The 24,519-nt window shown below is 36.4% G+C and overlaps 3 protein-coding genes across 5 annotated transcripts in view; 2 read left to right on the top strand and 1 right to left on the bottom strand.

Annotated features, from left to right (window-relative positions):
* Window positions 1-5,501, top strand: part of LOC127835682 (uncharacterized) — a 5,826-nt gene extending 325 nt beyond the window's left edge. Inside the window, exons 2-5 of the mRNA XM_052362119.1 lie at window positions 492-623; window positions 2,952-3,074; window positions 4,618-4,689; window positions 5,328-5,501. Of these exons, the coding sequence (XP_052218079.1) occupies window positions 492-623; window positions 2,952-3,074; window positions 4,618-4,689; window positions 5,328-5,454 (454 nt within the window). The 3' untranslated portion in view covers window positions 5,455-5,501. The remainder of the gene's footprint in view (window positions 1-491; window positions 624-2,951; window positions 3,075-4,617; window positions 4,690-5,327) is intronic.
* The window catches only part of LOC127833413 (thimet oligopeptidase-like), a 388,329-nt gene that overhangs the window by 134,449 nt on the left and 229,361 nt on the right, over window positions 1-24,519 (bottom strand). The window lies entirely within an intron of this gene.
* Window positions 9,011-22,544, top strand: LOC127833417 (lanC-like protein 2). Its single transcript, XM_052358647.1, has 9 exons — window positions 9,011-9,181; window positions 10,600-10,717; window positions 11,107-11,317; window positions 11,894-12,038; window positions 14,544-14,684; window positions 15,825-16,010; window positions 17,433-17,609; window positions 18,309-18,375; window positions 19,470-22,544. The coding sequence occupies exons 1-9, from the start codon at window positions 9,110-9,112 to the stop codon at window positions 19,547-19,549; spliced, it is 1,197 nt and encodes a 398-aa protein (XP_052214607.1). The 5' UTR covers window positions 9,011-9,109; the 3' UTR covers window positions 19,550-22,544.

Genomic DNA, 24,519 nt, shown 5'->3' with positions numbered 1-24,519 from the left:
CACCACTCAAATGTGCAGCTCAACGAGAAGTAAGTAAGAGATTGAATGGAGAAATGAAAATTAATTTGTTTTAATTTTTGACCTTTGACCTTGAAGGATGACCTTGACCTTGACCTTTCACCACCAAAATTGAGCAGCTCCACGAGATACACATGCATGCCAAATATGAAGCTGATGTGTTCAAGATTAAAAAAGTTATGATAAAACTTTAACGAAGGTAAAAGTTTTAGGAAAGAAAAATACAATATTTGACAATTGACCTTGAAGGATGACCTTGACCTTGACTTTTCACCACTCAAAATGGGCAGCTCCATAATATACACATGCATGGTAAATATCAAGTTGCTATGTTCAATATTGCAAAATTTATCAAACTTTAACCTAGGCTAAGTTTTGGGACAGAATGACAGACAGGACAAAAACAATATACCCCCGATCTATCGATCCGGGGGCATAAAAAACGTAATAATGTGAAATATATCAGGATACAGTGAAGGACATTACATATTTCTTGAACTGGTACTTTTCAGGGATGATCCTTTCGGTAGTGACCTTCTGCCCCTGGAAGGGCCGGCCCCTCTTGAAACCCTTCCATCAGAGGATGCAGAAACCATACTGGATGTGTAAGTTGTAAATTAATAATTGTTCTGGGAAAACTATGGCAATAATTGTTATTGGAAAACTGGGCAATAATTGTTCTGGGAAACTGGGCAATAATTGTTATGGGAAAACTGGGCAATAATTGTTATGGGAAAACTGGGCTGAATGCTTGCCCTAAAAGTGTCGTCTGTACAGGCTAATCAGGGGCGGCGCTTTTCGCCTTGAATGGATTTTCATTTAGAAGAGACTTCCTTAAATTAAACATTAAAAAAAGCATAAATATTTGTGCTTGATAAGCCTGTGCAGACTGCACAGGCTACTCTGGGATGAATCTTTATGCACATGTTTTAAGACCAGTTTTCTTATCACAAGTCACAATAAATAATCCATATACACAAGCATAACAGTGATGTGTTCAAATCTCCAGAAAGATGTGTTTTTTGCATTAAAATTTAGTAAAAGTGCATTGTAAATTAACTATTCATAATGTTTTGCATAGCAAATTATCGTTTAACTAAGTATTCAGCAGAGTGTGTAACTAGACTAGAAGCCTTTCGGTTGGAGTTCAATGACACAGACCTTTCCCCTGTCAAAACACACCAGAGGCCTTTGTCACATACAGTGACTACATGATTTTTTGGTTATACGGCCTGATATTTTTTTTTCCAAATGAAAACCATATAATGACCTTGGAAGCACTTCCACTTAGAGGCCCCCAGAAATAATACATGTTATTTTCTAAAGGCCAAGTGTGGGTATATAATGAGTTTCATAATAGCGTTGCAATTTTAAATATACACACACACAAAAATAATCGCAAATTTGTGATTGTTTGAAAACTGTTACAAACATGGTGTGCATCATTCACAACACATTAACATAAACTGTTTTTTAAGTTTTTTGTTGTACAAAAAGGGCAGGCATTATGAAAACAATTTTATGGAAGGTCATGCAATCATTGAAAGATGTACATTTTCACTTTTAATCAAGTATTTATTTATACCAAAACAAATATACAAACTAAAGTCGTACAAGTTTCAGACAACTTGATCAAATTAAAAAATGAATATTCCAAGTTGACATACCTTTTTCCTTCACGCTCACATCAAAGTTTCATGTAAAATACCAAAAGAAGTAAAAAACGAAAGCCCTAAATCGTATGAACCTGACCCTGAGGGCAAATTTGATTGTTAATTAGGTTACGATTTTTAATTAGGTGAATTCCTGCAACCCACCATTACTTAGCACTCAAATCTGTCCATTTTCAATTTATATTCAGTGATATTTTTGCACGATATACATTTAAAAACTGTTTAAGAAATGTCGACGAACAAAAAACATAAAGAATTAATGCATAGAAATGTTGATATATGAGTTTGACATAAGAATACTGGGGAATAGCTGAAGTGGAAAACTACTCTTACCATGTTTGTTAATGTGCTTAAATAGTGGACAAGTATTGAACAGCAAGATCAAATAAACATTATATTTCTATGAAAATTTAGAATTATACACATCTGAATAAAAACAACCTCCAGAAATGCTGTGAATTAGAACAAAGCATTCAAATTAACTTGGCTTTTTTTATTAATTTCAGCCTTTCTCTGGGGAAAACGGGCTTAATGCATGTGTGTCAATTGTCAACCCAGAGTAGGCCTGTGCAGTTGACACAGGAAAACGGGGCTTAATGCATGTGTGTCAATTGTCAACCCAGAGTAGCCCTGTGCAGTAGACATAGGAAAACGGGGCTTAATGCATGTGTGTCAATTGTCAACCCAGAGTAGCCTGTGCAGTTGACCATAGGAAAACGGGGCTTAATGCATGTGTGTCAATTGTCAACCCAGAGTAGCCTGTGCAGTTGACATAGGAAAACGGGGCTTAATGCATGTGTGTCAATTGTCAACCCAGAGTAGCCTGTGCAGTTGACATAGGAAAACGGGGCTTAATGCATGTGTGTCAATTGTCAACCCAGAGTAGCCTGTGCAGTTGACATAGGAAAACGGGGCTTAATGCATGTGTGTCAATTGTCAACTCAGAGTAGCCTGTGCAGTTGACACAGGTTAATTCGGGACAAAACTGTCTGCATTAAAAGGATTTTTTTATCTAATCTGGGACGACGCTTTCGCTAAACGTAGGTGTCAAATTGGACCTGAAGAAGGACAGCTGTAAGATTGTAATTTTTTTTATAAAAGGTTGCAGTATGCAAAAAAAAATATGCCGGAGCTACTGTAAAGAATACCCCAACAAATTATGATGAAATAAGGGATCTACCATTATAGAATGATAAGTCAGACAGTTGTTTTTCTAGAGAGGTGCTCAAATATTTGCCATTACCTTGTTTCATTCATCAGAGAAGATGAGGATGAGGAGGGCAGGTCGACCTCACGTATGGCTGTGAATCTCACCCCAGAGATGGTGAACGCCCAGTTTGTGTTGATAGACCCTTCAACGCCCACAGACGAGAAAGTGCCAGCGTAAGCTTCAATTTGGTTTCAACCTATTTATTTTAGCTTGATTGCATTAAAAGACTTTGGCTTATCTTCACACTATTGTGTCCGTTTCTTGGGCAAACCATTACTTGGAGTCTTTGGGGGAGATATAAAGAACACTTCTGCATTGGGGATCAAACTTATGGTCACTTGGCAGACACCATATCCACTACGCCATGGCTCCCTTATGGTGGGATTTTTAATATTCTTTTTTTATATCATACTTTTAGATGGTTGGCTTGCTCAGCTCTTGGGGATGAGCTAAGGGCATATAGTGTTACACCTTTCTCTGTGTGTTTGTTTGCAGGGACATTTCATTTCCAGCTCATTAATTTGTTGTTCATAATGAGATTTCAAAATAAATTGGCACAAATGATTTATCATAGCAATAGGTCATTTAACACTGAAAAAAACTTCTTGTTCTCTTTAAGGTCGCTGTGGACGATTGGATTTTTTGCTTATTCCTTATATGAGTCATGTTCTGAGAAAACCGGGCATAATGCATGTGCGTAAAGTGTCCGCACAGGCTAATCAGGGACGACACTTTCCACTTTAATGATATTTTTCGTTTAAAGGAAGTCCCTTTTTTACCGAAAATCTAGTAAAAGCGGAAAGTGTCGTCCCTGATTAGCCTGTGCGGACTGCACAGGCTAATCTGGGACGACTATTTACGCACATGCATTATGCCAGGTTTTCTCAAAACGCGACTCATATGTATATTTATGTTTACTATATGTATATCGTGAAAGTACATTTGCGTTAATAACGATGTGATTCAAAAGACATATGCGCAAATGATTATCATATCAAATCAGAATTTATGCTGTACACTTCAAGGTCAAGGTCACAATGGAGGTTTTGCAGACTGAAACATTATTTTCTGTGCAGCTGAACCTTGGCAAAAACCTTGTTCTTACCATTTAGGGAATCTAATATATAATCGTCAGGTTGGGAGATTAAGCAAAATTTACTTTTAAATGCGATAAGGCATTTTTCAATAAATATTTATATCATTGAAATAATTATTGATGAAACTTAAATAAGAGTGAAAATTCTAATCTTTAACTCATCAGTCAAATGGATACAACAACTTCAAAATGCTATACATGTTGTATTTCACACCTAACAGCTCTATTTCAAAACATCTGAAAGTCAAACCATCAATTTGGAATTATAGGAGTGGATTGAGGAAAAATAAACTTATTGTCATTAGGAATATGATAGAATAAACCATGTTGACCACCAACCGGCTTTTGAATTAAATTATAAACTGTATTTGAGCTGCGCTCTGTGAAAAGGTGGTTTTAATGCATGTGCATTAAGTTTGATCGCAGATAAGCCTGTCCATGCACAGGCTAATCAGAGACAATACTTTCTGACTTAACTGGAATTTTTATAACGAGACTTTCTTTAAATGAATGACATCATGAAATCAGAAAGTGTCGTCCCTGATTTATCTTGGATGACACTTTATGCACATTCATCAAACCCTCTTTTCATAGAGCGTGGCCCATTTCTATACTTGCAGTGACGCCTTCCCCCATGGCAACAGGATGCCAGCCACTAACATCCCTGTGTCTGCACATGGGCCAGTGGCCAGGTAGGCTTTATGAGTACCTATAGACACTGTGTTCTTGTTCACCATTTTGGGCGAAAAAATACCTGTCTCAGCATGGACGTCAACATCTTGACTATTACATGATTGTCCCCTCTCATGGTTCTGTAGCAAGTTATCGAATACAAATATTATTTACTACAAAACCCTACAATGTTATCTGATATCTTAGTATGCGCACTTAGCACTGGACAACCATTTATATTGTCTGAGCTTGACCAGGAAAAGTGAAAAAGAAGCTTTACTTACCGTCATTTTCTGACTGAAATACTGTTACAAACTGCAAAAACTACAACTAACAACCAAATTGAAGTCTTTCAATTTAACAGTGGAATATTAATTTTTATTTGTGTTCTGAGAAAACTGGGCATAATGCATATGCGTAAAGTGTCGTCCCAGATTAGCCTGTGCAATCCGCACAGGCTAATCAGGGACGACACTTTACGCTTTTATGACATTTTTCGTTTAAATAAAATCTCTTCTTAGCAAAAATCCAATTTATGCTGAAAGTGTTGTCTCTGATTAGCCTGTGCGGACTGCATAGGCTAATCTGGGACAACACTTTACGCACATGCAATAATGCCCAGTTTTCTTAGAACATTACTCATTTTATTTGTTTTCAGAGAGAACAGAGAGGCGGAGCTTGAATATTTCATGACAAAGAAGTACAACAAACTGGGAGCCAAGATTGAATCTAGGAACCAAACTCTCAACCATTTCCTCACGAATAAAAACCTCCAGTTGAAATAAACATTTTGGACTTAAAATTGAAAAATATACAAATATTCAGAAAATCATTCACTGTTTTATGGTTTGCTTGGCACCCAAATATGAACAGGATTTGTCCCATTAAAACAAAACAATAAATTGAATTAATTAACTTGCATCAGTTGGCTGTTGGCTGTTATATGCAATGTTTTGTGATGAAGTTTTGAATATTGTAATGATAATTTATTGTTTTGTTTTACGTTAGTAGTGATTGACAAGTATTTGACTTTTACTTCAAACAAAAAGTTTTTGATTTCTACATGTTAATCTTATTTCATATACTATTTCTAAATATATTGGAATACATTTTTCAGAAGACATATGGCAGATAAAAACCTGTCTCACTGTAAACAACAGAACAACTTCAGGAAAAAAAACTTGTATGAAATATAATTGCGATAAAATTCGATTGCATTTATAGGAAATATCCTATTCTTATTGAAACATGTGTGTGTTTTTAATTTACTTAAAAAAAATAGCATTCTTTCACTGTAAAACTTAAAGAATCATTCCTTTATGTATGCATAATTTTGCAATGATATATATATTCATATATATATATATATATATATATATATATATATATATATATGTTTAACAATTGTAAAACTGATATCAACCAATCAACAAAGGCGTTTTGTCTTTAATTTTAAACTAATGTATAAGTATGTTTAATATTTTTGTAGCAGAATATGTGCCCCTCTCGTTTTCAATTTGTGTTACTAGTTCAGTGGTTTATACTGCCTTCTTATGGTCAGCTTAACTGAGCTTGTATTTGAGCTATTCACTGTTTAAGCATCTGATGAAAAGGTTACTCAATTAGTATACTGGTTTTCTGTTCCTTAAATTGTTATTTAATTATTGTGAGCATGTACGATTCTGTGTTTTATAAATCTGTGTTTTTGTTGTTGTTAACAGCACAACAAATATTGAAATGGCAAAACAAACTGTCTTTACTTGTATGTTATCAAATGAAATGTGTCACTGTATTAATTTTAGGGTCCTTAAGAAGGGAGCTGTTTATTTGCAAAACAGTCGGTTAAGTTCGATTCAAGTCTCTTTTTATTTTATAAAATAACATTCCTTGTAATAAAACTGTGATATTTGTTTATTGTTTATTGCATGTTGTGTGGTCTCCAGGCTTCATAAATATTAATAAATATTTATCTATATATTTGTTGCACTTTTTTGCTATGATCAAAGGCAGATTTTCAAACCCATTCATGTTGACGTTTATCGCCTCCCATAGCCTTAGCTTGTTGACATTGATCAAAACACTGATCTGAGATAGATGACTATTTGCAAGAAAAGGGATAAAAACAAAATTATGTGATGCAATTTATACCATACTTTTTATTAGAATTTGAAGACTGGTGGCCAGAAATGGAAAAACAATTAATTGAAAGCCTTAATTTTTTTGTAATGTAGAGAAAAGGGATTTTCTACACCTTGTATGATGATCCTAAAGTTGTGTGGGAAGTTTCAATTGAATATCGGTGTTAGTTACAGATACTAGTATATAAACTTCTTAAGTGCTAACCTTATCCTAATGTTCATCTTGTATTTATCTATATAAACCATTTAATAATGCACAACACAAAATAGTTTACAGATATATGAATTACCAAATTGATATGAATGAAAGAACACCAAACTTATTTATGTTAATCAACTATTTGAATTTTGTATTTTCAATCAACAATTGTTGAATACTTAGTAGAGATACCAACGTTTGATAAGCTAACCTTAAAAGTGGTGACAATCGCTGTTTTATGCTGCAATCTGTTGTTCAGTGTAACTGTTGGTCTCTGCCGCAATATCTCCACAGTCGCTGTCGCCCTTCAACTTACTGCAAAAGTACAAACATGAGCAAAAGTGTTTGTGTATGTTGTTTGCAAGGGTTTGATTATTGTATTATAAAGCACTTATTCAATCATGTTACATATCAACATGCTAGGTTTTTTTTTTAACCAGGTTTTCCGAAGGAAAAAACTGGTTATTAGATTGGCAAATGTGGGCGGGCTGGCTGGCTGGCGGGCTGGCGGAACAAGCTTGTCCGGGCCATAACTATGTCGTTCATTGTCAGATTTTAAAATCATTTGGCACATTTGTTCACCATCATTGGACGGTGTGTCGCACGAAATAATTACGTCGATATCTCCAAGGTCAAGGTCACACTTTGAGTTCAAAGGTCAAAAATGGCCATAAATGAGCTTGTCCTGGCCATAACTATGTCATTCATTGTGAGATTTTAAAATCATTTGGCACATTTGTTCACCATCATGGGACGGTGTGTCACACGAAAGAATCACATCAATATCTCCAATGTCAAGATCGCCACGACTAAAAATAGATTTTTTTTAAAAAACAAACTTACAAAGGGGGTTAATTTTGTTTGTTCATTTCAAAAGTTCAGTTTGAGTTTTCTCCCTTTATCAGATTTTTTTTTCACAATGAAAACCTGGTTTTGTGACAATTTTGTCCCTTGTTTTTTTTTTTATATTTGTTTTGACCTTGCAGTCAAGGATAACCCATGAAAGTGCCAGCACTTATTTCCAATGGGGTCCTTTTTGGTTTTGCTGAAGAGACAGCATGCAGAAGAGTCAGTATTGAGATACAAGGATTGGGTGCGATACCCTAGCTCTTTACGAATAGATCCCATGGTTCTTTTACATGCTCAGTGTATAGCACCGATACACACGAGAATTAACTGCGTTTCATACCAGTACATCTCTAGTTGGGTGGGAAACACTGGAAGCATTTCTGAAATTTACAGTGCCCTGGCCAGGAATTGAACCGGGGACCTCTGGAATGGTAGTGTTACCACTCGACTACTGCACTCCCCTGATACAGATTATAGGACACAAAATATATAAACATTCACAATGCATTTAAACTCCGTTTAGCATAATGAATATTAACTTGAAATAATCAATAGGCGTTGATTCAATGTCCTTGTCGGTCAACGTTACTGTATGTCCTGAAAAGTTTCCTGCTCCTCCTAAATATGCATAAAAACATGCCATGGATAATATTGTGATTATGCACAGTTTTTGAAACATTTGTTAAATATTATATGACATCAGAAAAAAAGAAAACTAATGTACTTTTTAGTATATGTATTTAATAAGTGCATATGTTATTGTCAGGAAAATTTTCGTTGAAAAAGTCTAAATAGTCGGCCATTAAGGAGTTTGTATAGGTCCCTGATTAAACTCTATTGAAATGCATCAAACCAGTAGTCAAGTAGATTCTAATTGGAAGACCTATATACGTAAATTTAAATGACTGGTTATGATTTGTTTTATTCAATAATAACTACGGAATATCAGTATTTGGGTAACAGTAGTAAACGTCTAGTATTCTGGTATTGTACGCAAATATATTGCCTGTCAATAATACCCGCAAGGGGAGTTGGACAGTATAGATAGATAGATAAATTAAACATGTTGCGTTAATTAAATACAGACAGTAGTGGCATTTTACGAACAAAGGGAGACAACTGTTACACAAGTGTCCGTAAATAACAACTGTAAAATTGATCAATAGCCACCGTGTAAACAAAACTGAAATTTGACAACTTCATTAATGCTTAACAACGACTTGACTTCTGTCATTATCTAATTTACAGCGCACTATGGAGGAAAGGCATTATCCAAATAGATTAGAGGATTATCGTGGACAGTCCTTACTCGGAGATGACGGAAAAGTAATTATTACCACAACTTTATATAGTTTCGGATATTGTTATTTTCGGATATTTATAATTAGTTAAAAGCTATTCATTTAGTTCGACTGAATTAAAAGCCTGGGGCTTATTAAGAAAAAGTTCAAAAGGAAGTATGCATTCAGCTTGTGACAATCTAAAGATAAACCCTTTTGAATTGCTGTATATATAAAAACTAGGGTGAAACGACCAAGGAATTAGGGCGAAACAACCTAGGGCAAACGGGTATTAGGAAGAAACGACTCAGGGGCGATCAGGTATTAGGGCAAAACGACCCAGATGCCTCTTAAAAGGGCAGATGTGTCTATTGTCTCTCATAAACAAGGGGATTAGCACTAATTTACTCGCCCCTAGGCAATGTTTTGTTATTGCATTGTACACACATCCCCGAACGTTCAATTATAATTACCCTTGTGATCCTGAATGCTTCATCTATCGATGGTTGATATAACATGTGGTTTGACTGGCCAATGAAAGAGAAGCAGCAAATGGAAGCAACTGATATAGGGGGTCTGAAAATTGCTGACGTTAATAATTTGTGAAAAACAAATAATTTTGGAATCAATTAAAGAGGTAATATGGATAATCATCATTAATTTGAACCGCTGAATTTCTTTGTCTAAGTCCAAGGCCCATAACTTTGCCACAAAAAACAATTAACGGAAACGAAATTATTAATCTATCTGTAAGTCATGTAGGTAAACTCACTCATCAAATGTAGGCGAACATTTTAAAGTGTTTTGAAAAAAGTCCAGAAAATAAGAGATTGATGGACATATGGACAGACAGACTATGACTGCTATATGCCACCCTACCAAGGACATAAAAATCAGCTCAATTTATTCCTTTAATGAATTAACACAGATTTACAACTCACCAAAGCATGATAATGGACTTATTTCCACTAGACTGTCTTGGCAAATGCAATGTGGTCAGTAAATGTACAATAAAATAAAACTAGTTATATAGAATGACCAATGAGCATCTTGCATTAGGCACATTCTTGATTATAATTGGACATTAAAAGTACAGGTATTGAATCAGCTTTCATGGGTAAACACAAACTTTAGAGAGGATAGAATTCAAACAAAAAGTAAATGGTCATTATATGAAAAGGGAACAAATTGATCGGGACTACACTTAATATGTAAATGTATTGACAATTATCGATAAACATAATAAAACTTATTCCGCTTTTCAAGATTGTTAGTTTGCATTTTGAATTTAAAAAAAAATCAAACACTCCTAAAAATTGTAGATCTGGTCCCTTTTAAACAATAAAATATATTGATAATTTTTTAATTGTAAAAATGTTAACATACCAAAAAATATCAATTCGCTAACAGATGTTTAAATAAACTTCTGTAACAAAGTTGCTTTAAAGTCTTCATATGTTAAAGTTTTTGGAGAGGCTTCGAAAGCCTATACAGCAAGGCATTGATCATCTGTTGGAACGGCTCTATTCCGGATTGGAAACACAGACTGATGATGACCACTCTGTCTATACTGGAATGGGAGGTACCAGTACATGCATAGAAAGGCAATGAATTGAATGAGAAGAAACACATACACAGAATTAAGTGAAATAAGTGTACATTGAAAAACAATTATATTTTAACCACAATTGCCCTCATTTATTCTTTGAATTCTACTCTATTTTCATATATAAAATCAAGGATCCTTCCGCACATGTTAGGGACCATAGGTTAAACAGCTTTTGCTACTTTATATTTCGACATTATTTGGAAAATTAAATCTCTGTTGAACAACTTTGACATTTTTTGTTTTTTCATGGTATATTTTATAGGATGTTTAAATGTAAGAAATAACATTAAAGTATTTAACTATAATCCTTTGTATTATTCAGAGATAAAGCAGCCGTGATTATTTATCTTCTGTATTTCCAGGCAAAGCACTGCTTCATCTACGACTATTCAGTGCCATGAAGCAAGACAGGGGACAGCTTGAGTGTGCGTTGGACTGTTTAAAACCTGCACTTCGGCGCCTCAAGGGTCGTAGAATCTCCTTCCTGTGCGGTGATGCAGGTCCTTTAGCCCTGGGAGCAGTGGTTCATGAAAAGCTGGGCAATGCTGCTGCGTCTGTGGACTGCATAAAAAGGTCAGCAAAAAGATTAATTTTATCCTATTACCAGATGAAAAACGATAGTATAACAACGATAGTATAAACTTTAGCTTTATTTTATCACTATTTTTAGATCAAATTTGGGTTTTTCCAAAAATTGGAGAATATGTTTTTCAACTACAGAAAGGTACAATCGTAAAAAATGCGTTATTATATAGGCAAGCTTCGCGCTACCATGGTTCTAAGCCTCGCATGATTAACTTGATCTTTATCCAAATCTCACATAATATTCTCTATATTTTCTCAATACCAAACATTTTTCATCCTGTAGCACTATGAAAACACTGTTGTTGTTTTATTTCTTTTTCTGTTCATTTCTTGTTCTGAACCAATACATACCTATATGTTGTCTTTTTCAGGCCTTCAATAAGTTCTGTTGTTTTTTGCCTTTCTGGGACTTCTCTTTTACTCAGAACCTAACCTTTTCTTTTACTATCAACTACTATCAACTCATTGATAAGTAGTACTGGGGTAAAATGTGTTTGGGCTCTATTTGTAAAGACACAGTCATAGTAACACATGTAACCGCTCTGAAGCTCTTCCTGTCTCTAGGCTGGAGAAGATGTGCGATGCAGTGTGTGAGGACCCATCACTTCCAGATGAGATGCTGTATGGGCGTGTAGGGTACTTGTTTGCTCTCTTGTTTGTGGCGGCAAACCTGGGGCAGGATAGAATACACCAAGATATTGTACTAAAGGTATTTATTTAAACTGATTCTCACTGACTGACTGTTTGTGTAATTTTGACTGCATATCATACCATATTTTATTAAACGAGTTCAGGAATTTTGTTAGTAAGCAAGCCTTTGGCGAGTGTCGGATCTTTTTTATCACATGCTTTTAAATGAGCACATTAAATAAATATTAACGCAAACATAATGAAAAATCCCGCAAAATAACAAAATGCAATTGGTCAATCGAACGAAAATAAGCCAATGAAAACGCTTTAAAAGTATATTACACATGTGTAAGATATAAATATTCTTAATGGTTATATTACATGGGAAACAAGGCATGTGATAAATAAATTCATCTCAACATATTGTTTTAAAGTGACCATAAGAGCTTAATTGAAAAGTTATTATCATGTATAATTAAGGGTAAAATGAATAACTAACAGTGGGGAGATAACTTTCTTGTGCATGATATGATTTCAAAATAAATTGGCAAAAATTATTGTCGTACCATCATACCAAGATAAAGTACTGCGCCTAATGTGTCGCAATCACAGGATGGTATTTTTTCTGTTTTTTATATCATTTTTGCTCAATGTATGGAGCGTGTTTATCAAGAATTCTACAGATTTCATCTTCAAATTGCTCTACAAAAGTATCTACTTTGTCTGCTGTAATTGACATTTCATTGAGGTCGTTAGTAAATGCTGAGTGGTCTATGTTTTTAAAATTTCGAAATGTTATTGTTTGACTTTTGATGTTTTCTTTTTGTACTTTGGTAACGACTTTAACTACACAATGGTCTGAAAAGAAAGGGCCTGGTTCTCACGAATTGATTTCAATACCATTTGTAGCCTCAGTGCTTACAAGGTCGAGTGTATTTCCCTCTGTGTGTGTGCTGAACTTGACATGTTGTTCTAAACCCATTGCTACAAAAGAAATTCTTAAATTCAGTCACAATACTGTTAGTTTTGTTGATGTGCAAGTTGAAATCTCTAAGAATCATAAGATTTGAATAGTTGGGAACAATTTCCTCTAAGAATTCGAAAAATTCTGTCAAAAAATTGATGTTCAGTCCATGATGATTGTGATCTGTAAACGCCAATTACATTAATTGTAATGTTTTTGAGAATTAATTGCCAAAGACAATGTTCAAATGTCCGGGTTTTACTACTTGACACTTTTCGTACAGTAACCCCAGTCCGACATGTTAAAGCCACTCCGCCGCCTATTCTATTTGAACGATTTACAGTACTCATTGTGTAACCATTTTGATTTAGGTCTGAGGTATCTATTTGGTGTTGCATTTCATCTGAAAACCAGGTTTCTGTGAATACGCCTGAATACGGCAAAGTCGATTTTTTCTTCTCTCAGATATTGACCAATCAAAACATCTTTGTTTCTGACAACAGAATGACAGTTCAATGTAAGGCAAGATATTTTTTCATTTAGACCATTTAGTGTATTGCATTTCTTGGGGTATGAGAGGTTGTTTAAGTTTGCATCTGAAATGTTTTGTGTGCTGTGTCTTTTCAAAGATATTACAGTTGGACTTTGTGGTGGTAAACTTTGTAGATTATTTAAATTTACTCCACTATTTGTGCCCCATACACGTAACTCTTGATCCCTACCACCTCGGACACCTCTATATTTCAAAAGATTGTATTGCTTTAAAATGGTTAACGTTCCTTTGTTTGGTATTGTTTGATTTCTCGATACTGCAGATAAATCCAATAATTGGTCTCTATTATATCTTATCAGACACATTGTGATTGCAAGTAAGTAAATCCGTTGAGAAAGTGTTCATCACATGTAAAATATTAATCCCTTGAGAAAGTGTTCACCACAGAAAAATATTAATCCGTTGATAAGATATTCCTAAAATATTAACACATATCAAATTGTTTCTACTAATATTCTACTTTTAACATATCTTTTTTAAAAGATATATAATGTATTGCATCCGTCAAACATTAATATCACTGACAAAAATCACATTTTTCCTGTCACTGGTATTCTCAAAATAATCCAAAATATGAGATCACAAATTTTTGGCAGTCTACACTTTGGCGCACTACTTCACATACATACAATAAAAGTATACAAATTGGTTGGCAAATATGTGCTCAGCTTTTATGTAAAGCTCGTTACATTTCAGGTGTACAAGTGTGTGATAGACTCAGGGATTAGGTAAAGCTCATTACATTTCAGGTGTACAAGTGTGTGATAGACTCAGGGATTAGGTAAAGCTCGTTACATTTCAGGTGTACAAGTGTGTGATAGACTCAGGGATTAGGTAAAGCTCATTACATTTCAGGTGTACAAGTGCGTGATAGACTCAGGGATTAGGTAAAGCTCGTTACATTTCAGGTGTACAAATGCTTGATAGACTCAGGGATTAGGTAAAGCTCGTTACATTTCAGGTGTACAAGTGTGTGATAGACTCAGGGATTAGGTAAAGCTCATTACATTTTAGGTGTACAAGTGTGTGATAGACTCCAGGATTAGGTAAAGCTCGTTACATTTCAGGTGTACAAGTGTGTGATAGACTCTGGGATCCACATGTCCCAGCAGCAGGGCTGGAGGCACCCGTTGATGTACGCCTGGCATGACAAACACTACCTGGGAGCCGCACACGGACTGGCTGGCATTTACTACATGCTCATGCAGGTTGGCCATTTAACTTGATGGCATTTACTACATGCTCATGCAGGTGGGTCATTTAACTTGATGACATTTACTACATGCTCATGTAGGTGATTTAACTTGATGGCATTTACTACATGCTCATGCATGTGGGTCATTTAACTTGATGGCATTTACTACATGCTCATGCAGGTGGGCCATTTAACTTGATGGCATTTACTACATGCTCATGTAGGTGATTTAACTTGATGGCATTTACTACATGCTCATGCATGTGGGTCATTTAACTTGATGGCATTTACTACATGCTCATGCAGGTGGGTCATTTAACTTGATGGCATTTACTACATGCTCATGCATGTGGGTCATTTAACTTGATGGCATTTACTACATGCTCATGCAGGTGGGTCATTTAACTTGATGGCATTTACTACATGCTCATGCATGTGGGTCATTTAACTTGATGGCATTTACTACATGCTCATGCAGGTGGGTCATTTAACTTGATGGTATTTGCTACATGCTCATGCATGTGGGCCATTTAACTTGATGGCATTTGCTACATGCTCATGCAGGTGGGTCATTTAACTTGATGGCATTTACTACATGCTCATGCAGGTGGGTCATTTAACTTGATGGCATTTGCTACATGCTCATGCATGTGGGTCATTTAACTTGATGGCATTTGCTACATGCTCATGCAGGTGCACCATTCAACATTTTCCCACTCAGAAGCAGAGTGAAAATGGCTACATGCAACCAACATGAGACCAAGGTTTATGCTGTTTGCTGCTCATCAGTATCTGAGGGTTGGACATGAAGCCTTTAAAACTTGACTCTGTAAAGAAAGGTTTATAGAAGTGTTAAAGGGTCTAAGGCCTATATATATCTGGCCATTCTTTAATTTAGTTTACGGATCCATCATAACTTATCTCTGTCTATAATATTTTTTCCACTTTTTCCTCTACGTGAACATCTGTGGATTGATCAACACAGCTAGGGTGCCAGTACCCTGGGATATAATACATGGGATAATAATATGGCAGTCAATATGGGAGACAAATAAGTCATGTTCTTGAAGTGTTTTTTTTGTTCGTGCATTTCTTACATGTCTGAACCAATGAATAACACAATAAAAAGATACAAAATTATTTTATGTTCTAGGTGAGCAATGAATCTGTTAAAAAGTACGTAGAAGAGCTGGTTAGACCATCTTTGGAATGGATGCTGACTCTTCAGTTTCCATCAGGCAATTGCCCCTCATCCATCGGCTCATCGACCGGGGATAAACTTGTACATTGGTGTCACGGAGCCCCTGGTTGGATCCACACGTTTATATTGGCACATAAGGTAAAAATGGGCTTTATTCACGTATGAAAGTGTTGTGCCAGATTAGCCTGTGCAGTCCCCAGATTAGCCTGTGCAGTCCCCAGATTAGCCTGTGCAGTCCCCAGATTAGCCTGTGCAGTCCCCAGATCAGCCTGTGCAGTCCCCAGATTAGCCTGTGCAGTCCCCAGATTAGCCTGTGCAGTCCCCAGATTAGCCTGTGCAGTCCCCAGATTAGCCTGTGCAGTCCCCAGATTAGCCTGTGCAGTCCCAGTGCCAGATTAGCCTGTGCAGTCCCCAGATTAGCCTGTGCAGTCCCCAGATTAGCCTGTGCAGTCCCAGTGCCAGATTAGCCTGTGCAGTCCCCAGATTAGCCTGTGCAGTCCCCAGATTAGCCTGTGCAGTCCCAGTGCCAGATTAGCCTGTGCAGTCCCCAGATTAGCCTGTGCAGTCCCCAGATTAGCCTGTGCAGTCCCAGTGCCAGATTAGCCTGTGCAGTCCCCAGATTAGCCTGTGCAGTCCCCAGATTAGCCTGTGCAGTCCCCAGATTAGCCTGTGCAGTCCCAGTGCCAGATTAGCCTGTGCAGTCCCCAGATTAGCCTGTGCAGTCCCAGTGCCAGATTAGCCTGTGCAGTCCCCACACTTAACGCACATATATTAGCCCTATATCTTCGAACAGTGATAAACTTGTGTCAGGAAGCCTTTGGTTTGATCCACTTGTTGATACTGTCATATAAGGCATGTTAACTAGTTTGAACCTATTTATTTTTAGCTCGATTGCATCAAAAGCCAAAGGCTTATTGAAATGCTCTTGAGTCTGCTTTCCGGGTAGAACCAGTAATAGGCTCTTCTGTACAGCTTTCCGGGTAGAAGCAGTATTAGGCTCTTCTGTACTGCTTATCTACTAAAGGAGCATGCTGAAATGCTATTGAGTCTGCTTTCCAGGTAGTACCAGTATTGGGCTCTTCTGTACTGCTTATCTACTTAAGGAGCATGCTCCCACAGTCGGGATCAAAACTGGCAGATACCATATCCATTAAGTCACGACGACCTTGGCACGTTGATTGAAGGCTTTGTGCAATATTGACATATTTTGTAGGTTGTAGCCTATTGTTCATTTGATTCAGAAAAATGTGTCAGGGTGAATTTGTTCATGCTTTTAGGTGAATGAGTTTAGAATGCTAGTGAATAACAACCTGATCAGGTTTTATCATTTCAGTCTTGGTAATATTAATATGTATCCAAAATATTCTAGTATCTGGATCTTACTATATCCAAAATATTCTAGTATCTGGATCCTACTGTTTCCAAAATATTCTAATATCTGGATTCCACTGTATCCAAAATATTCTAGTATTTGGATACTACTGTGTTCCCATGATCCCAATGTTATAGAATCTCTATACATGTATTCCCATATTGTCTCAATATTTATTCGTGCACCAGAAATTTGGAGAGGATCGCTACCTCCAGGCGGCCATACGTTGTGCGGACATGATCTGGGAGCGGGGACTGCTGATGAAGGGGCACGGGATCTGTCACGGGACCGCGGGCAACGGGTACGCCTTCCTGGCCATGTATCAGATGACAGGTGATCAAAAATATCTGCATCGGGCCTACCAGGTTGGTTTGCTGGTCTTGGAACAGTGTTTGTGTCAGTGTAATATATATGTTATAATATTTAGAGATTTTCCCATTTTAATTCATGCCTTATATTATGGGCACTGTAAAGCAAATCTTACCGTCAGAACATCCTGTACCAGCGAGTTGTGTTGTTGCAACCCTATTTCATATAGCAAAGCTTATAGCATTCTTTATTGCTTCATAGCAACAAAAGACTTATGAGTATTGAATCACTTTTGAGTCTGTTTCTTGAATAGTGGCAGTACTTTGTGTATTAATGCGAAATTTCAAGACTGCTCTAGAAATTGGGACCTGCAGCCAATTGTATAAATCTGGATAACTCTTATCCAGCAGATAACTTTTGGTTATCTTAAATTTTATGATAAGATAACCAAAAGTTATCCGCTGGATTAGAGTTATCCAGACTTATACAATGGCTCCTGATTGCTTGGCGGACATCATATGAGGCTCACTCTTAGAAAAAAGGGTTTAATGCATGTGCATAAAGTGTCATCCAAGATAAGTGTGTGCTGTCTGCGCTCACTAATCAAAGACGACAATTTCTGCTTTAACGGGATTTGTGCTTAAAAAAAAATTCCTTTAAAAAGAAAAACCATAAAAGCCAAAAGTGTTTTTTAATGATTAGCCTGTGCGCACTGCATATGGATATTGTTATCGATGGCTCCCTCTTCTTTTCAGTTTGGGCTGTTTTGCATCCAACACAAACCCTCAAGACTACCTGATGCGCCATTCTCCTTGTTTGAAGGTTATTATTGTTTTAATCTGATAACTCTATTAGGCAAAAAATTGCTTTGTAGTTTCTTTATATAATATAAGCATGTGTTTAAAAAATCTGTTTAGCATTACAGAAAGATGCATTTTTGTTCTGGATTGGATTTGTTACTGAAAACAGCTTGATATTACAGTTAGATTTCTACCTTGTATATAAATTATAGTTAATTCTCTTATACCAGAATAAATGATTGTTTATCCTTTTCGATCAAAACGTAAATATTTAGAGTTGATACAACATATTATTATTATACCTCACTACCCAACTAAAATCCCAAACACCCATTCCAAATATACCATGCACTTGGTGCATAATATATCATGATCAGGTTGTAATTTTGAACTTCAATATATCAAGTGTGTGGGTCTAAAATTACCTACACTGGTTTTCTAAAAATCTGTATCAGAAAGACACTTGTTTAAGATGTACATGTATACAAAATCTACCTTAATGAGCTTTTGATTTTCCAATTACGTTTGCCAGCATTCTATACATATTTAACATACAAATAAGACTGGTTTGTTGTTTAAATTACCATAGGTTTGTTCAGTGTAATGCAATAAATATCTCAGCCGTATTTAAATTGTATCGTTATGTAGCTGCCCTGGATTACAAACAAAATTTACCTGAGCTTTTAGCCTTGGTTCACATCACTCGCATTTAAATGCAATTCTTGTTATACCCCTCCACTGTCTGTGTGTTCTTCATATGAGCCTTGTTCTAAGAAAACTGGGCTTAATGCATGTGCGTAAAGTGTCATCCCAGATTATGGGCTGTCCGCACAGGCTAATCAGGAACGACACTTTCCGCCTAAGCTTTATTTTCGGTAAGGAGGGACTTCCTTGAAACTAAAAATACCATAAAAGCGGAAAGTATCGTCCCTGATTAGCCTGTGCGGACTGCACAGGCTAATCTGGGATGACAATTTACGCACATGCATTAAACCCAGTTTTCTCAGGACGCAGCTCATATAAAAATTATGGGACTCCTTGCTGTTCGTAATTGCGATAACAAACTTGGTGTTGTCTGTTTCATTAGACAGTGATGTCACTTTGGATCTATTACAGGGCTGGCTGGGACTATATACTTTCTCACAGAGCTTCTGGAGCCTTCAGATGCCAAGTTTCCTGCCTTCACCTTGCCCTGATGCCCTGATAAAGCATCATGTATCTGTTGACTGAGGAACATTGATAAATTTATGCCATATTTAACAAACATCATGTGTTATTGACTGACAGAATTTGGAAAAGTGAAGCTGTATTAAACAAACATCATGTGTTTGTTGGCTGACAGACGTTGGCAAAGCTATGTTATCTTTAACAAACATCATGTGTCTGTTTAATGACAAACGTTTGCATAGCCATTTCACCTTTAACAAACATCATGTGTTTGTTGACTGAAAAAAATTGGCATAGCCATGTCATCTTTAATTAAAAACAAAGTGTCTGTTGACTGAAAAACATACGATTAGCCATGTCATCTTTGCTAAACATCATGTGTCTGTTGACTTAAAAACAATGGCATAGCCATGTCATCTTAACAAACATCATGTGTCTGTTGACTGAAAACAAATTGGCATAGCCATGTCATCTTTACCAAACATCACATGTTTGTTGACTGAAAAACATTGACAAAGCCATGCCATCTTTAACAAACATCATGTGTCTGTTGACTTAAAAACATTGGCAAAGCCATGTCAACTTTAACATACATATGTGTCTGTTGACTGAATACATGGTCAAAGTTACACCATAATGAACAAAGAGCACATGTCTGTTGACTGAATACATGGTCACAGTAACACCATAATGAACAAAGAGCACGTGTCTGTTGACTGAATACATGGTCACAGTAACACCATAATGAACAAAGAGCACGTGTCTGTTGACTGAATACATGGTCACAGTAACACCATAATGAACAAAGAGCATGTGTCTGTTGACTGAATACATGGTCACAGTAACACCATAATGAACAAAGAGCACGTGTCTGTTGACTGAATACATGGTCACAGTAACACCATAATGAACAAAGAGCACGTGTCTGTTGACTGAATACATGGTCACAGTAACACCATAATGAACAAAGAGCACGTGTCTGTTGACTGAATACATGGTCACAGTAACACCATAATGAACAAAGAGCACGTGTCTGTTGACTGAATACATGGTCACAGTAACACCATAATGAACAAAGAGCACGTGTCTGTTGACTGAATACATGGTCACAGTAACACCATAATGAACAAAGAGCACGTGTCTGTTGACTGAATACATGGTCACAGTAACACCATAATGAACAAAGAGCACGTGTCTGTTGACTGAATACATGGTCACAGTAACACCATAATGAACAAAGAGCACGTGTCTGTTGACTGAATACATGGTCACAGTAACACCATAATGAACAAAGAGCACGTGTCTGTTGACTGAATACATGGTCACAGTAACACCATAATGAACAAAGAGCACGTGTCTGTTGACTGAATACATGGTCACAGTAACACCATAATGAACAAAGAGCACGTGTCTGTTGACTGAATACATGGTCACAGTAACACCATAATGAACAAAGAGCACGTGTCTGTTGACTGAATACATGGTCACAGTAACACCATAATGAACAAAGAGCATGTGTCTGTTGCCTGTCAAATATTGCCCCTGTTATGCCATATCTAATTGTGTGCCATTTGTCCGACATTTTTGCACCAGATCTGTAGGATGTTTTCAATGGCCATCATATTAATTTGTATGCTGGCTTCTTGGCACGAAAGAAAGAAGCCTATTAAATTTGATGCCAACAGGTCAAAGATTAAGGTCACCCTACTGAAGGGAGTTGAACAAAATATTGACATCTAAAAAAGATAAAAATTAAATTTGTTTGGAAACCTTCCATAAAGAATTTTTATCTCCCATTTGGAAAAATTATATACTTTTTCAATTGGAAATGGGGCCGATTAAAGGACCGGATTATGAAAAAAACAATAACACTGTTACATTAAGGTCATTCAAATGCTATATCTGACTATTGGTTAACTAGGTGTTAAAAACAAAAGCTTTTGGCAACTTAATATACAATGTTTGAAAAACTTGCACTGTTACCGCATTTCCAACGTCCTGTTTCATCACAGAGTCTCTCAAACCAATTCCAGCATTTTCAGTTTTTACACTGCATGGACTTCCCTTTCTTTGCTTTCTCTGAGTCGTCATCTATCACTGCTGGCAGGGCCAAATAAGTGCTCTTATACACTCCTTACTTTGTAAGTGCCTCTATCTGCTTAGCCCAAATGTATGCACTGTTTTCATCATCCTCGTCCAGCACGTCTAGATTTAGGGCATCTTCATTTGCTTCCAAGTCCTTTTTAATGTCTTTCATCACACTTGACTTACGCGTAATAGACCATGTTGTTTCAACATTAGCAAAACATTTTTTACCCTTTGTTTGGCCTGACCTACTCGTAATTGACAAAGTTGTATCAACATTTAGCAAACCTCCCTTTACCCTTTGTTTCACCTTTGTCCATCTTCAAATTAGCCGATGCAGCCAAACATGCTGCTTTCCTACTCAGAGCTACACTTCCTCACAACGATCTACAGTCACAAACTGATGTCACCCTGGCTTTTAACATGAAATTCATTTCCACAACATATCAAGATACCACTATACCTGTGACCATCTAAATTACTATTCTGGTTACTTTGGGAGGAAAGGAATACACCTGTCGATTCTGAGATCAACAAGTCAAAGGTCACAGTTACAGGAGCTTTAACTTGAAATTTGTTTCCGGATTATCTATATAGAAAACTTTGACTTATGATGATTCAAATTGGCGTGCTTGATACTTGGAAGGAAAGCTACATTCAGTTAGTTTTGCATTCAAAGATCAAGATGACAGGGTCTTGCAATGCTCAAGAATCTCATAACAATTGCTGATATGGACGAATGTGTTGTTTATCATATATATGTAAATTCATTTGTTTGTGCAATTATGATTGCTGTGTAGATTTATAACTATAATGTACTGTTACTGTTGTACTATTGTATGATGATGATAATTATGATGGGGATGACTATTCTGTTTTAAAACTTGTATGTATACATGTGATTGTATATAGGAATGATCATGCAAGGCTATCATTTTACTAATTGTTGTTATTTATCTTGGGAAAAAAAAGATACTTGTTATAATTACTTACTTTTTAGCTCACCTGTCACGAAGTGACATGGTGAGCTTATGTGACCGTGTGATGTCCGGCATCCATTGTGCATGCGTGTGTGTGTGCCTGTCAACAATTTGTTTGTGTAGACAGTAGAAGTCCCAGTTTTCATCCGATTTTTATGAAATATGGTCAGAATGTTTATCTTGATGAAATCTGGGTGGAATTGTATTTGGGTCATCTGGGGTCAAAAACTAGGTCACTAGATCAAAAAAACTAGGTCACTAGGTTAAATAATAGAAAAACCTTGTGTAGACAATAGAGGTCACAGTTTTCATCCAATCTTTATGAAATTGAGTCAGAATGTTTATCGTGTTGAAATCTGGGTTGGGATTGTATTTGGGTCATCTGGGGTCAAAAACTAGGTCACTAGGTCAAATAATAGATCAAACCTTGTGCAGAAAATAGAGGTCACAGTTTTCATCCAATCTTTATGAAATTTGGTAAGAATGTTTATCTTGATGAAATCTGGGTTAGGATTGTATTTGGGTCATCTGGGGTGAAAAACTAGGTCATTAGGTCAAATGATAAAAAAAACTTGTGTAGACAATAGAGGTCACAATTTTCATCCAATCTTTATGAAATTTAGTCAGAATGTTTGTCTTGTTAAAATCTGGGTTGGTATCGAATTTGGGTCATCTAGGGTAAAAAACTAGGTCACTAGGTCAAAGTTAAAAAAACAACTTGTGTAGGCAGTAGAGGTCACAGTTTTCATCCAAACTTAATAAAATTTGGCCAGAATGTTAATCTTTATGAAATCTGGGTTGGGATTGTATTTGGGTCATCTGGGGTCAAAAAGTCACTAGGTCAAATCATAGAAAAACCTTGTGTAGACAATAGAGGTCATAGCTTTCACCTGATCTTAATGAAATGTGGTCAGAATGTTTATTTTGATCTGATTTTGGATCGTATATGGGTCATCTGGGGTCAAAAATTAGGTCACCTGGCCAATTCTAGTAAAACCTTGTGTAGATGAAAGAGGTCACAGTTTTCATAACGTCTTAATGAAATTTTGTCTGAATGTATTAATTGCTGAAATCTGGCTTGGGATTGTATATGGGTCTGATAGAATTTAAGTTGTTGTAGCAAGGTTAGTCAGGTGAGGGATTCAGGGCCATCATGGCCCTCTTGTTTATTTATATGAACACAATGATATAATTGAAAATACCTTAAAGTATTATTTTCATGCCAGATATTCAGCAATAGGTAATACAAAACACAGTGATATATTTTAACAATCGACTCTTTTTCCCCAAGTATTAAATACTGTAAGAGTTGTCTCAATTTATGAACCAATAGAAAGTGAGGCCGACCATTCGAGTCTTGTTATGGAAAAAACTGACTTAATGCATGTGCCTAAAGTGTTGTCTTGATTAGCCTGTGCGGACATCTGAGAGGACACTTTTTGCCTTAACTGGAATTTTGGCTAGAAAAAGTTTTCTTTAAACAAAAATTTCACAACGAAAAGTGTGGTCCCTATAAGCTGTTAACATTTAACACACATGCATTAAGCCCAGTTTTCCCATAACAAAGTTCATTTATCGTCCATAGAGAGACAATAATGTTCGATGGAGTTTCACAGTATCATTCTCTGTCCTTGCATTAAGAGTGTCCAAGTGTTTGTTACAATAGCATGTGCACTTTTGTCACCTGAGTATTCCCATAATTACTTAAATTTGAGATTAAATATTAAAAGACAATACTGACCTCATGGATTAAGGCCATTTTTCTTTGCACCTCAACTTGATAAGCGGAAAAAAACAGTAGTAACCGAGTTTGGAATGACACCAATTGTGTGCTTGTCCACACACTCTGATATCAAAGGCTGGACAAAACAAAACGAGCAATCTGTACCTGATAAAAATAGACAAATACAACATGAAACATCTTTCCAAATCCT

The sequence above is a fragment of the Dreissena polymorpha genome, chromosome 6, assembly GCF_020536995.1.
Source record: "Dreissena polymorpha isolate Duluth1 chromosome 6, UMN_Dpol_1.0, whole genome shotgun sequence".
NCBI lineage: Eukaryota > Metazoa > Mollusca > Bivalvia > Myida > Dreissenidae > Dreissena > Dreissena polymorpha.
The sequence above is the reverse complement of the archived record's forward strand: the minus strand, read 5'-3'. Positions and strand labels throughout refer to the sequence as shown.

What these genes read in the sequence shown, in the direction of transcription:
- LOC127833417 (XM_052358647.1), top strand. Translation starts at nt 9,110, where the DNA reads ATGGAGGAAAGGCATTATCCAAATAGATTAGAGGATTATCGTGGACAG. An exon ending in TCTGTGGACTGCATAAAAAG is followed by an intron (nt 11,318 to 11,893) that starts GTCAGCAAAAAG and finishes TCCTGTCTCTAG; the next exon opens with GCTGGAGAAGATGTGCGATG. An exon ending in TTTACTACATGCTCATGCAG is followed by an intron (nt 14,685 to 15,824) that starts GTTGGCCATTTA and finishes TTTATGTTCTAG; the next exon opens with GTGAGCAATGAATCTGTTAA.